Here is a 15,266-nt window from a genome sequence, read left to right as displayed (position 1 = left end):
TTTGTAGTATAGTCTGAAGCCAGGGAGCTCAGTTCCTCCAGTTCCGTTTTTCTTTCTCAAGTTAGCTTAGTCTGTTCAGGGTTTTTTGTGGCTCTGTACAAATTTTAAGATTTTTTTTTGTCTAATTCTCTGAAAAATGCCATTGATAATTTGATAGGGCTTGCACTGAATCTCTAGATTGCCTTGGATAGTATAATCATTTTGAAAATATTCGTTCAATTCAAGAACTTGATACCTCTCCATCTGTTTTTGTCATCTTTGATTTCCTTCATCATTATAGTTTTCTGCGTATAGGTCTTTTGCCTTCTTAGGTATGTTTATTCCTGGGTATTCTTTTTTTACAGTGGTAAATGGGATTGCCACCTTAATTTGTTTTTCTGATCTTTCATTGTTAGTATACAGGAATGCAAGAGACTTCTGTTTCCGGCAACTTGACTAAATTCATTGATTAGCTCTAGTAGTTTTCTGATTGCATCTTTAGGCTTTTCAATGTACAAAATCATGTTATCTGCAAACAGTGACAGTTTTACTTCTTTTTCCATTTGGTTTCCTTTTATTTATTTTTCTTCTCTGATTGCCATGACTTAGACTTCCAAATAATGGAGTAATTCAGTAATTATTAAATAATAATGGTGAATGTGGACACCTTTGTCTTGTTCATGATCTTAACAGAAATGCTTTCAGTTTTTCACCATTGAGAATGATATTTGCTCTGAGTTTGTCATATATGGCTTTTATTGTGTTGAGGTTATGTTCCCTCTATGCTCATTTTTTGGAGAGTTTTTTTTTTTTAAATCATAAATGGGTGTTGAATTTTGTGAAAATCTTTATGTGCATCTATTGAGATGACCATATGGTTTTTATTCTTCAGTTTGTTAATATGGTGTATCACAGTGGTTGATTTGTATATATTGAGGAATCCTTAAATCACTGAGATAAATTCAACTCGATCATGTTGTATGATCCTTTCAATATGTTGTTGGATTAGGTTTGCTAGTATTTTGTTGGGAATGTATGGATATATTTTTATCAGTGATACTGGCCTGTACTTTTCTTTTTTTGTGTGATATGTTTGTCTGGTTTTGATATCAGAATGATGGTGCCTTGTAGAATGAGCTTGGGGGTGTTCCTCCGTCTGCAATTTTTTTGGAAGATTTTGAGAAGGATAGATGTTAGCTTTTCTCTAAATATTTGATAGAATTAGCCTGTGAATCCATCTGGCCCTGGACTTTTGTTTGTTAGAATATGTTTAATCACAGTTTAAATTTCAGTGCTTGTGATTGGTCTGTTCATATTTTCTATTTTTTCCTGGTTCAGTCTTGGAAGGTTATACTTTTCTAAGAATTTGTTCATTTCTTCCATGTTGTCCATTTTATTGGCATATAGTTGTTTGTAGTAGTTTCTTATGGTCCTTTGTGTTTCTGTAGTGTTGTAACTTCTTTTTCATTTCTTATGTTATTGATTCAAATCTTCTCCCTTTTTTTTCCTGGCTTTTATCAGTTTATCAATTTTGTTGATCTACTCAAAGAGCTAACTTTTAGTTTCATTGATCTTTGTTACTGTTTTCTTCATTTCTATTTCATTTATTTCTGCTCTGATCTTTATGATTTCTTTCCTTCTACTATTTAAGGGTTTTTTGTTCTTCTTTCTTTAGTTGCTTTAGGTGGAAGGTAAGGTTGTTTATTTGATATTTTTCTTGTGTCTTGAGGTAAGATTGAATTGCTGTGTAAATCTCTCTCTGAACTGCTTTTGCTGTATCCCAAAGGTTTTGGGTCATCATGTCTTCATTGTCATTTGTTTCTAGATATTGATTGGTTTCCTTTTTGATTTCTTCAGTGACCTCTTGGTTATTTAGTAACATGTATTTTAGCCTGTGGGTGTTTTTGTTTTTTTACAGTTTTTCTTTTTGTAATTGATTTCTAATCTCATAGTGTGGTCAGAAAAGATGCTTGATATGATTTCAGTTTTCTTAAATTTACTGAGGCTTGATTTGTGGCCCAAAATGTGATCTATCCTGAAGAATGTTCCTTGTGCACTTAAGAAGAAGGTATTTTCTGCTGCTTTCAGATGGTATGTCATGTAAATCTCAGTTAAGTCCATCTTGAAGCTTGTATTTTCTTATTAATTTTCTGTCTGGATGTTCTGTCCACTGATGAGAGTGGGATGTTAAAGTCCCCCCACTATTATTGTGTTACTGGTGATTTGTCCTTTTTATGGCTCTTAGTATTTGCCTTATATATTGTGGTGCTCCTATATTGGATGCATATATATTTATAATTATTATATATTCTTCTTGGATTGATTCCTTGATCACTATGTAGCGTCCTTCTTTGTCTCTTGTAAAAGTCTTTATTTTACAGTCTGCATCTTCTGATAGGAGTATGGCTACTCCAGCTTTCTTTTGATTATTATTTGCATGGAATACCTTTTTCCATCCCCTCACTTTCAGTCTGTATGTGTTTCTAGGTCTGAAATTGGTCTCTCATAAACAGCATATGGAGTGGTCTTATTTTTGTATCTATTTAGGCAGTCTGTGTCTTTTGGTTGGAGCATTTAATCCATTCATATTTGAGGTAATTGTCAATATATATATATCCTTATTGCCATTCATTCACTGTTTTGATTGTTTTGGATTTTTTTTGTAGGTTTTTTTTTCTTTTCTTCCTCTTTTGTTCTCTTGTGACTAACTTTAGCATTGTGTTTGGATTCCTTTTTTTCGTATGTGTATTTGTTAATGTTTTAGATTTGTGATATGCAGTTACCATGAGGTTTTGGTATGTGTCATGCTCAGTTGCTTCCGTCATATCCAACTTTTTGTGATCCCATGGACTGTAGCCCACTAGACTCCTCTGCCCATGGGATTCTCCATGCAGAAATACTGGAGTGGGTTGCCATTTCCTTCTCCAGGGGATCTTTCCAGTCCAGGGATTGAGCCCAAGTCTCTTGTGTCTCATGCATTATAGATGGATTCTTTGCTGCTGCGCCACCAGGGAAGCCCGGTTTTGATAAAGCAGTCTTTATATTAGCAAGATTGTTTTAAGTTGTGGGTCTTTTAATTGCAAATTTGTTCCCAATACCCTGCATTTGTGCTTTCCTCTCCTCACAGTTGCTGGCTTTGATATCATATTTTTGTGTAGATTGTTTCCTTCCTTTAATGTATATTTGCCTTTACCAGTGATTTTTTCCATTCATAATTTTCCTGTTTCTATTTGTGGCCTTTTCTTTTCTGCTTAGAGAGGTAACTTAAGTAATTGTTGCAAAGCCAGTCTAGTGTTATTGAAATCTCTTAGCTTTAACTTTTCTGCAAAGCTTTTGATTTGTCCATCAAATGTGAATGAGAACCTTGCTGGATAGAGTATTCTTGGTTGTAGGTTATTCCCTTTCATCACTTTAAATATATTGTGCCAATCCCTTCTGACCTGCAGAGTTTCTGTTGAGAAATAAGCTGATAACCTTAAAGAGTTCCCTTGTATTTTATTTGTTACTTTTAGTATTTTTTTTCGTCTTTAATTTTTGTCATGTTGAATACTATGTGTCTCGGTATATCCCTCCTTGGTTTATCCTCCCTAGGGCTCCCTGTGCTTCCTGGACTTGGATGACTGTTTCCTTTCCCATGCCAGGGAAGTTTTCAGCTTTTGTCTCTTCAAAATGTTTTCTCACATCCTTTTTCTCTCTTGTCCTTCTGGGACTCCTATAATGTAAATATTGTTACATTTAATATTGGCCCAGAAGTCTCTTAGACTGACTTCATTTCTTTTCATTTTTTTTTTCTTTATTCTGTTCCACATCAGTGATTTCTACCATTCTGTCTTTCTGGTCACTTATCTCTTCTTCTGCCTCAGTTATTCTGCTGTTGATTCATTCCAGTGTATTTTTCATTTCAGTTATTGTATTATTCATCTCTGTTCTTTAGTTCCTTTAGGTCTTTGTTAAACCTTTCTTGCATTTTCTCAATCTTTGATTTTTTTTTTTCCTCTCAAGATCATCTTCACTATCATTTCTGAGTTATTTTTCCAATAGGTTTCTATCTCCACTTAGTTTTTCTTCTGGGGTTTATCTTGTTCTCTCATCTAGGACATATTCCTCTGTCATCTCATTTTATCTAATTTTCTGTGATTGTAGTTTCTGTTCTGCAGGCTTCAGAATTGTAGTTCATCTTGCTTCTGTTGTCTGCTCTCTGGTGGATGCTGCTTTCTAAGGAGCTTGTGTAGGCTTCCTGATGGGAGGGGCTGGTTCCTGCTTTGTGGTGAGTGGATCTGGGTCTTGTCCCTCTGGTGGGCAGGGCCATGCTCATGGAGACTTCAAGCCACTTGCCTGTGGTGGGGTGGGGTTAATGGTGACCTCCTGGTAGGCTCACATCAATGAGTACTCCACAGATCTGCCTCTGCCAGTGTCTTTATCCCCATAGTGAACCACAGCTGCCACCTGCCTATGCAGAAGACCCTCTAGTATTAGCAGATAGGTCTTGCATAGTAGCTTATGGAGTCACTGCTTTTTTATCCTGGGTCCTGGTGCACACACAACCTTGTGTCTGTCCTCCAAGAGTGGCATTTCTGCTTTCTCCATCTCTTTGGAACTAGGCTGGGAAGCCTGACGTGAAACTTAGAACTTTCACTCCTGTGGAAGAACTTCTGTGGTATAATTTTTATCATGTTGTGCCCCTCCTACCATCTTGTTGTGTCTTCTTTGCCTTTGGATGTAGGGTATCTTTTTTGCTAGGTTCAAGCTTTTATTTATTTATTTATTTATTTAGCCTTTGGTTGTTTAGCAGTTCGTTGTGATTTTGGTGTTTATGTAAGAGTGAGCTCATGTCTTTCTACTCTGCCATCTTGAGCTAATCTGACAATTTGTTATATTTAAAGAGAACCTTAAGCTGCATTAGACCCCATTCATGAGCAGACTAGGAATCTGCTTACAAGAACTTTAAAAATGTGTCATCCACATTTATCGCAAATTCGCAGTCCCCACAACAGTCATTATTTGAGTCACATACCTTTATTATCTCAAGGAGCATAATCCATTAATTGCCAGCAGAGAAGAGGGAATGAGTTATCAGAAGATTTAGTAAATTTGAATTGACCTTTTAAAAAGGTCCAGAGCATCATCAGGATGCAGTTTAAGTTCTTGAGTGTAAGATAGAGGAGTTGCCTCAAGCATCATAGTTTTTCTTAGAAGATTTTCAGTCTGCACTTGATTTTCAGTCTGCCATGGTAAAGTTTAAGGTCTTCTTTTCCTGGGTAACAATCTACTCAGGTAATTTTATTCCTTTAATAAACATAGTGATTGGAGATACCTATAGGAAGACGTTGGTCCTATCCCCATCCCCCACATTGCTATTTCCATCTAGCTAGTTGTACTTAGACCCAGGTTTCCAAGTATAGCTGAATATATATACAGCTGCCTTACTTTTTTGTTATTTTTGTTTAGTGGCTAAGTCGTGTCTCTTTTGTGACCCTGTGGACTATAGCCCATCAGGCTCTTCTGTTCAAGGGATTTCCCAGGCACGAATTCTGGAGTGGGTTACCATTTATTTCTCCAGGGAATTGTGCCAACCCAGGTGTCAGACCTGTGTCTCCTGCCTTGCTGGTGGATTATTTACCACTGAGCCAGCAGGGAAGCCCTCTCTTACATTTTACAGACAGTAAGCAAAAAAAAAAAGTGTATTTTCCAGAATACCTTAAGAAGTCAGAATACTTCTGAAAAAGAAGTTTCTTCAAGTTAAACATGAACAGTTGTCCTTGTCAATCTTTCTGTCCTCTGAGTTAGAACAAAGGAAAAGCAAATGCTCCTGTGCTCTTTGAGTCTTCTGTCTTTTCTTGATTTTTATTTTTTAACTTCTCTGCATCCTATCACTCGGTTGCCTCCTTATTTTGTTTTTGCTCTCATTGGCCAGATAAACATCGTATCTGGCTATGCTCCTGCCATCAGTGGATTCATTTTATTTGTTTGTTTTTAAGTATTGGAAATATCCACCTTATTTATGCCAAACTAATTTAAAGAAGTGGTTGCCTATCTTAAAGCTAACTTTTTCATGATAATGTGGTCATATTTGCCATCCCTCTTTGATTGATTAGTTCTCTTCTCCGTAACTGTTAGATTGGGTAGAATATTTGGTAGTGGTATAAAGTTTATATAACAAAATTAACTGGCATTTTATATGTTCTTTTAAGAAATATATGGTTCTTTTAATTTACATTTACCTAATAGATAAATCTCCTCTGCCCCTTACTGTTCTTATTGTCAAACTTGCAGACTATTCTTGGTGCCATGAGGGATGCAGTGAAACATAGAACTTCTATTTTCATTGCACACAGATTGTCAACAGTGGTTGATGCAGATGAAATTATTGTCTTGAACCAGGTAAGATATTTAACTTTAAAGTTCAGTGTTTGAAGTACATTAGAAACTGTTGCAAACACAAGCAACTTACATTGTTTCTAAAGAAATTTTTAGAATTTGTGTTCTTTGAATAAGATTGAATCCTGATAGGATACCATTTTTCGGAGAAGACAATGGCAAGCCACTCCAGTACTATTGCCTAGAAAATCCGATGGATGGAGTCCATGGGGTCGCTAGGGGTCGGACACGACTGAGCGACTTCACTTTCACACATTGGAGAAGGAAATGGCAACCCACTCCAGTGTTCTTGCCTGGAGAATCCCAGGGACAGGGGAGCCTGGTGGGCTTCCGTCTCTGGGGTCGCACAGAGTCGGACACGACTGAAGTGATTTAGCAGCAGGATACCATTTTTACCTCCATTGATAGGAACAACCTACGCCACTTACAAAAATGAATAAAATATATTAATTCACTCTTTTTTTTTGCTGAGACATGCAGTGAATTTTTATTTATCACATTTGTTAATACTTAAGTTTTACTTGTAGAACAGAGTCACCAATAGATGAGCAGGCTGTTAGTAGGTATTAGTAGGGTTCAGTCAGGGATCTAGCATAGCATCTAGGAAGTGCACAGGAGGTGGTTCAATAGGAAGGTGATTCAATAGAGAGGGGTCATAGCTCTCAAATGCCAACTTTTGGTACAGTAAGCTGTCAGTCACTGTTTATTTAGATGCTTTGGTTGGTTGATACACTACATATTTTTCAATTAGGGATTACTTTTGTTGTTGTTTTTTGTTTGTTTTAAAAATTTTTTTTCCGTTATCTTTAGAGGTTAGGTGTTGGGGCCCATCCACCAACAACAGAATAGTATTCTTATTAGAAGTTCCTAAGACTGGCAATTCCAGCATGTGAAGTGTGATAGGACATAGCCAGGAAGATGAGAAATTGAAGCCATCATCTAGGGATTATATAGTCCATCCCTGTTGCTCCTTGCAGCCTGCGGGTCCTCTTCACTGCCCTTTCCATTAAGCCCATTAACATGCAGGATCCTCATTTGCTTCACAATGGTGCTTTTACCAGATTCACCAGCAGCAGCGGATGGTGCATGGTCCAATAGACCTGCTTGTCCTTCTGCAGCTGCTTCTTGATCTTGTTGGGCTCATGTTGCTCCTCCTCCTCATTGTGCTGGTCCTCAGTCTTTCTGTTTTCAAGACAGCCCATGGCAGCGGGGCAGGCATGGGCAGCCTCACGTGGGCTGAGAGGGCCGGGGCAGCACCAGGTGGGTAGGCAGGCCGGGCGCAAACTCAGCTCCTCTGGGAGGAGCACCAAGGGAGGGCGCTGTCGCTGTGGCCAAGCAGAGCAAGTGGCTCCCAGCCCATCGAGCTGGAGTGCAGGGGTCTAATGGCCGCTGCAGAGTGAGATGGACCTGAGCTGGAGCTGCGGGTGCTGCTGCCACCACCACTGCTGCCACCACCACCACCACCACTCTTATTGCCAGAGCTCCTCAGAGGGTACAGGGAGGTGGAGGTGGAGGCTGTGAAGGGAGTGGAAGGAGGAGGAGGAGGGTTGAGGAGCTTAATTCACACTTTATTAACATTTTAAAAGCAAAGTTAGTTGAGGAAAGTTTTAAATCCTAGTATGTTAGAAACAGTTTTAAAGATGTTGTATTTAAAACAATTTTTCTGCATTCACGTTTGCTCTGTACAGAATATTTGCTTAATGTCTTCAGTGTATTTCATATTTTCATTTTCCTAATACCTGCATACACCCTTGATGTTTAAAAGAAAATTACCATAAAATAAAGTGGTCATTTTCAAACATGGCCATTTTTATTTTTTATTTTTCCTTATGAGGAAAGTAAGGAAAACGACAGCCTACTTTATTTCTCTGAGGGAATTACTATAAGAGTGTACTCTCTAAATATTCTGAACAGATCAGAGTGCCACTATTGCAATTGGTAGATTTGAAAATTGTAATAGTTTTATTTTTCCCCTCTCTGTCGGGATATTTTATCTCCACCCACCTTTGTACTTGATTATTTCTAATGATGTTCTCTGTGTTTATTTTTACCATCTAACAAGTAAACCTTCAATTCTTTATCATTTTGAAAGCATAAGTACTGGGAGTTGAGAGCAGAAGCATTCTCCCCTACATTCTGTACTGACAGACAATTTTTTGCATCACTAAAATTTCTTATAGGATGTTTACTTCCGTGATATGTATATTATTTCTTTTTTATCTTACCACTTGCTCAAAAATGCTAATATTCACTCGATTAGAGTAAATGATTTTTTTCAGTATGATTGTCCAGAATGTCTCAAATGCGAAGTTTTATAAATATGCTTTATTATCTCATTGATGTTTAAGCATCTGAAGTAAAATCTGCTCTTGTGCTTGTTACTAAACTTTTCAATTGTATGCCGTCATGTACATAGACCCTTTTCTTCTAAATATAAAGCATTAAAAGTACCTTGACAAGTATAAGCCATAGGACTGGAAAATGTCAGTTTTCATTCTAGTGCCAAAGATTGTTAAACTGCTGTACAGTTGAGCTCATTTCACGTGCTAGTAAGGTTATACGCAACATCTTTCAAGCTACGTCTCAGCAGTATGTGAACCGAGAACTTTCAGATGTGCAAGCTTCATTTAGAAAAGGCAGAGGAACCAGAGATCAAATTGCCAATATTCACTGAATCATGCAGAAGGCAAGGGAGTTATAGAAAAACATTGACCTCTGCTTCATTGACTACACTAAAGTCTTTGACTATGTGGATCACAGAAAACTGGAAAATTCTTAAAGTGATAGGAATACCAGACCACCTTACCTGTCTCCTGATAAACCTGTATGTGGGTCAAGAAGCATACAAGACATGGAACAACTGACTGGTTCAAAATTTGGAAAGGAGTATGACAGGCTGTATATTGTCACCCTGTTTATTTAACTTATATGCAGAGTACATCAGGAGAAATGACAGGCTGGATAAATCACAAGCTTGAATCAAGACTGTCAGGAAAAATATCAACACCCTCAAATATGCATATGATACCACTCTAATGGCAGAAAGTGAAGAGGGACTAAAGAGCCTCTTCAGTTCAGTTCAGTTCAGTTCAGTCGCTCAGTCGTGTCCGACTCTTTGCGACCCCATGAATCACAGCACGCCAGGCCTCCCTGTCCATCACCAACTCCTGGAGTTCACTCAAACTCATGCCCATCGAGTCGGTGATGCCATCCAGCCATCTCATTCTCTGTCGTCCCTGTCTCTTCCCACCCCCAATCCCTCCTAGCATCAGAGTCTTTTCGAGTCAACTCGTCGCATGAGGTGGCCAAAGTATTGCAGTTTCAGCTTTAGCATCATTCCTTCCAATGAACACCCAGGATTGATCTCCTTTAGAATGGACTGGTTAGATCTCCTTGCAGTCCAAGGGACTCTCAAGAGTCTTCTGCAGCACCACAGTTCAAACTCTTGATGAGGGTGAAAGAGGAGAGTGAAAAAAACTGAATTTAAAAAAAAATATGAATTTAAAGCAAACGGAAAGAAGTAAAACTATCTGTATAGAGAATCGATAACATAACCATCCAGAAGAAAAATAGCATGCAGAACTAACCCAAATAATAACTTTTGAACACATTACTCTTATTTTTTAGCCTTAGTAGAATATAAGGATAAAGATAACTCAGATTTGAACTTAGTTTGTTGTTGGTAGTATGGGAGTAGCTATTTTAAAACTATTTTCTGTATATTGTAAGGCTGAGCATATGAGTTAATATATTGATGTTGCTGAGAAATAAAGGTCTTACTTGGGAGAAGAAAGAGATATGGAATAGGAGAACGGGAGGAAGAACCTTGTGATGTTATATTGGAACAGAACTATCAATATTAGTTTATGATGAAAAAAATGTTCCTAACTCTGTTCGGGGAAAATGTCTAGAAGCAATGAAATCCCAGTAGTAATGAGTATAACTAGCACCTAGATCTTACACAAAATGCTATTCTTCAACGAAAAGAATCAAGGAGCATTTTGAGTGGATTCCCACTGGCCAAATGTGGGATAATTTGAACATTAAAAAAATGATACTTGTGAATTACAACACACTGAATAAAAAGTAAATCTATAGTAATGCTTAGAGAAAACTCTTCTTTAAAAATGAAATCTTGCCACTTACAGCAACATTAATGGACCTGGAGGGTATTATGCCAAGCCAAATGAAAATACATCAGAGAAAAATATATACCATATGATTTTACTCACATGTAGAGTCTAAAAAAAACTGAGCAAATGAACAAACAACAGAAACAGACCCATAGATACAGAGAACATACTGGTGATTGCCAGAGGGGAGAGAGTAGGGAGATAGATGTAATAGGTGAAGGGTATTAAGAGGTACAAACTAAGTCATAGGGATGTAATTTACACATAAGGAATATAGTCAGTAATATAATAACTTTGTATGGTGACAGATGGTAACTGAACTTAGGTGATCATTTCATAATATATAAAAACAATCACTGTGTTATACATCTGAAACTTGTATGCTTTCTTTTGTTTTAATTGGGGTGTAGTTGCTTTACAAAGTTGTACAACAAAGTGAATTAGCTGTATGTATACATATATCCTCTCCTTCATGGCCCTCCATCCCACCCAATATTGTATGGTAATTGTAACTCAATAAAAATAAAAGAATGTTAACACACATATAAAGAATGATACGTTTAGAAAATCATTTTACAGCCACCATTGTAGTAAAAGATTTAGATAAATATCATTGTTTGCTAAAACCATATGGTGCAAAACTACTGGGGAATAGAATAGCCACTTAACCCGTAGATTACTTTTCTATTACAAAGAAAAAATACCTTTAAAATCGAGAAATCTGGTAGACACTGCCTTAACCAAATGATCAAACTTAATATCATTAATTATGGAGGAAACTGACATTATATATCTCCTAATATGATACACTGAGGACATATCATCACCTATATTGTATTTCAACAAAAATGTTTAGCCTAGATCTAAGAATCAGGAAAAACTTGAGAAATACAACTTGAAGTGCATTCTTTAGAAAATAAGCCTGGTATTTTAGAAATGTTATTGTCATACACAGATAGAAAACTTATATATTCAAAATGTTGATCCTGATTGGATCCTGGATGGAAAAAAATATATATATATATAAAGAATATTATTTGGATCATTGGTAAAATCTGAATATGGACTATAAATCAAATGAATTTCTTGGGTCTGATATAGTTGTATTCTAGTCATATAGGAGAATGTCCTTGTTTTCAGGTGTGTGTGTGTACATGCTCAGTAGTGTCCAACTCTTTGTGACCCCATGGACTGCAGCCCACCAGGCTCCTCTGTCCATGGAATTTTCCAGGCAAGAATACTGGAGCAAGTTGCCATTTCCTTCTTCAGGGGATCTTCCCGACCCAAGGATCAAACCTTTCATCTCTTGCATTGGCAGGAGGACTCTTTACCACTAGTGCCACCTGGGAAGCCCTTACAGGAGATACATGCTAATAAAATACTTAGGGGTGAAATGTTATGATGTCCACAATTCATTCTCAAATAATTTAGCAAAAAGTAGTATAAATTTAGAGATAGGATCAAATGAGAGAAAGCAAATGAGGAAAAAGTAACAGTTGCTAACCCAGGAGAAGCATATATAGTTGTTCATTTTTACCATTCTTGCATCATTTCAAATTTGAAATGGGGTGGTAAATAAGTAAGAAACAATTGGAGAACAAGAGATTTTGGAAATCAAAACTGTCATTGCTGAAATAAAGTCAAGGAAATCTCTTTAAAAAAATTAGTCTAAGAGGTCCAACATTTGACTTAACGGTGGTTCTAGAAAAAGGGAGTCAGAAAAAGGAAGGATATAACCAAAGACTAATATCCCCCAAATGTCCAGAACTTCAGAGCATGAGTTTTCAGATTAAAAGGGCCTAGCAAGCACCCACCACAATAAACAGAGGGAGGAAAAAGAATACACAAATTATTATAAAATTTCAGAATTGAGGTTAAGGAAAACAGCTTAAAAGCTGTGAGAGAAATATCTTCCAGTGGGGGGTGCTAAATAATAGATTACATAGCATAATTGATAATGAGAAAAACACTGTTCAGACAAACTTAAAGTTTAGAGCGAATTACCAATAGTGACATAAAAAACTAAGCAAATGAAAAAACAAGGCAATTACTAAGTCCAGGAAGAATAAGAAATTAGGAGAAAATATATATAAAGTTCTAGTACCTGACAACAGGTAATACTTATATAGTTATGATAAAGCAAACATTGTATATTAAATAATATTTATGATATAGCCAATGTAATTAGGAGAGTGAATTTGAGACAGGGGAAGTGGAATAGTTGAAAGTGCTGGACCTCATTAATATGTATCTGTGTGTGTAAATGCCAGACTAAATAGCTACAAATTGGGGGATAAGAAGGAGGTATTCAACGGTAGAGAAGGAAGAGACAAAAGAATGTACTTTTATCAGCTTTGTAATTTTTAAGCTATGTACATTTATGCTTTAATATAAGTAAAAATAATTTAAATGACACATTTTTACTACAGGATAAATTTTTGTAATTTATTTCATTAGTTTTCTGCAAAAATAGTTCCATTCTTTCTAATACTTTTTGATGCAGCTTTCATAGAAAATTTTTTTAATTGATGTATAATTGATGTACAATGTTGTCTTAGTGATTCAGGTTATTTTTTCAGATTATATTCCATTGTAAGTTACTATAAGATATTGAATACAATTCCCTGTGAGTGAAAGGAAAGTGTTAGTTGCTCAATCATGTCTGACTCTTTGTGACCCCATGGAATGTAGCCTCCCAGGCTCCTCTGTCCATGGAATTCTCCAGGCAAGAATACTGGAGTGGGTAGCCATTCCATTCTCCAGGGGATCTTCTCAACCCAGGAATTGAAGCTGAGTCTCGTGCACTACTGGTGGATTCTTTACTGTCTGAGCCACCAGCAAAGTCCCTGTGCTATTAAGTAAATCCTTTTTGCTTATCTATTTTATATATAGTAGTTTGTATCTACTAACTCCATAATCCTACTGTCCTTTTCCCCTCCATGTCCCCTTTAGTGACCATAAATTTGTTTTCTGTATCTGTGCATTGAGAATTTTATTTTGTTTTATTACAGTGGTAAATAAAAAAGTATAAAATATATAACCATGGGGACTTTTATGCCAATTAAGTTGTCTACACACCTTGGGGTTGAGGACTACATGCAGGATCCAGAGGAATTCAAATAGCAGAGCAAAATAATTCTGACTCTCCAGCCAGAAATCAAGGAGATGTTTAACCACTCAGAAGTGGGCACATACAGATTTCAGTTATTTAGCTTAAGGTTATATTTTTAAAGGTCGTATCACCAGGAGCACCACTGAAAGTGATAAAATTACTTTTGTCTTCCAGTATGTTTAACAGTAGCTCTCAAGAAACAAATTAATTGTAGATATAAGAGTTTGGCATCAATACCAAATCTATGCAGTGTTAAGTTTAATAGCTATTGTTAAGAAAAATAGCTACTGGAAGAAATAAACATCATGGAGAAATCTTGTTTATTTCAAAGTACACATAGGGTTTTGGCATATTATTTTTAAATCCTTTAAATCTCTGTATAACAGTGCTTTTGATTTAAATTTGATTTACTGATTACAGAAAATACCACCTTTAGAAAATCTTCACCTTTCTTTTCTGCTCTTCAAAATGAAAAATAAAACATTCAGACTTTGTTTTCTTTAAGTAAAAAACTTTATGTTATATAGAATTTCATAGCTTTTTGTTTTTTTATCATACTGGTAGCTCAACAGTAATGAAGGCATTCCTACCTTGATTTTTCCCACATATACTGTAATTAAAAAACTGGGAAAAGTGTTTTAATGAATGCAGTCTTTCAAAATTCTTACTTGGAAAGTATTATGTGTTTTCAAGTATTATGCTAGTTATATGACTTTGTCTATGTTTATCTTATTTTTGCTTATTAGGGTAAGGTAGCTGAACGTGGTACCCACCATGATTTGCTTGCTAACACTAGCAGTATCTATTCAGAGATGTGGCATACACAGAGCAGCCGTGTGCAGAACCATGATAACCCCAAATGGGATGCAAAGAAAGAAAATGTGTCCAAAGAGGAAGAAAGGAAGAGACTACAAGAAGAAATTGTCAACAGTGTCAAAGGCTGTGGAAACTGTTCCTGCTAAGTCCCATGAAACATTTTCTTTTCTTCTTTTTCTTCCTTTCTTCCTTTGTCCTTCCCTTACTCACTCACTCACTCCCTCTCTCCCTTCTTTCCTTCCTTCCTTCCTCTTTTTACCTTGCCTACAAATTTGCACTGAAGCAGAATTGTTTTATTAAAAAAAAAAAATCTGACATTCCCATTTTCTATAGTCCTTCTTTTAGATAAGATTTATTTGAGAAAGGAATTGAGTTTTACATCTTTCACAATCTATTTGATGTGGCATCTATATTTATCTCCTAATTATTTTCTTGTTACTGCCTTAATTGTGGTCAAAACATAATTGTTATTACTACTTGACTTTACCCCACTTCCATTTTTGAGGCCTGACAGTCGTTTGATAGCCATAACCAGATAAATCAGATTGGTTTCCAAACATTTTTTTTATTTATTTATTTTAATTGGAGGCTAATTACTTTACGTTACTGTATTGATTTTGCCATATACCTCCTTTATCCTGACAATTTAGATGAAAAGTATCTATTTCTTTTTTAAAAAGTGTAGATTTTCTTTCTCCATTGAAATACTTGAATGATAGATAACAATACTTAAATTTTTAGAAATATTTGCCACCATATATCTTTAAGAGGAAAAACCTTGATTCTCATGTTGGTATATAGAATGTTCATCATTAACCAGCATTTTAACTGTCATCTAGTTCCAGGAG

General features: G+C 36.2%; 1 protein-coding gene and 1 pseudogene across 1 annotated transcript in view; one reads left to right on the top strand and one right to left on the bottom strand.

Moving 5' to 3' along the window:
• Nucleotides 1-14,733, top strand: part of ABCB7 (ATP binding cassette subfamily B member 7) — a 172,968-nt gene extending 158,235 nt beyond the window's left edge. Inside the window, exons 15-16 of the mRNA XM_055393959.2 lie at nucleotides 6,253-6,360; nucleotides 14,349-14,733. Coding sequence (XP_055249934.2) covers nucleotides 6,253-6,360; nucleotides 14,349-14,564 — 324 coding nt within the window. The 3' untranslated portion in view covers nucleotides 14,565-14,733. The remainder of the gene's footprint in view (nucleotides 1-6,252; nucleotides 6,361-14,348) is intronic.
• Nucleotides 7,297-7,559, bottom strand: LOC148773338 (guanine nucleotide-binding protein G(s) subunit alpha pseudogene; annotated as a pseudogene).
• Nucleotides 14,734-15,266: the final 533 nt, after the last annotated feature.

The sequence above is a fragment of the Moschus berezovskii genome, chromosome X (assembly GCF_049115385.1).
Source record: "Moschus berezovskii isolate FMDL1 chromosome X, NW_MosBer_1.0, whole genome shotgun sequence".
In the NCBI taxonomy this organism is placed as follows: Eukaryota; Metazoa; Chordata; class Mammalia; order Artiodactyla; family Moschidae; genus Moschus; species Moschus berezovskii.
This window is presented reverse-complemented; position numbering and strand designations above follow the sequence as displayed.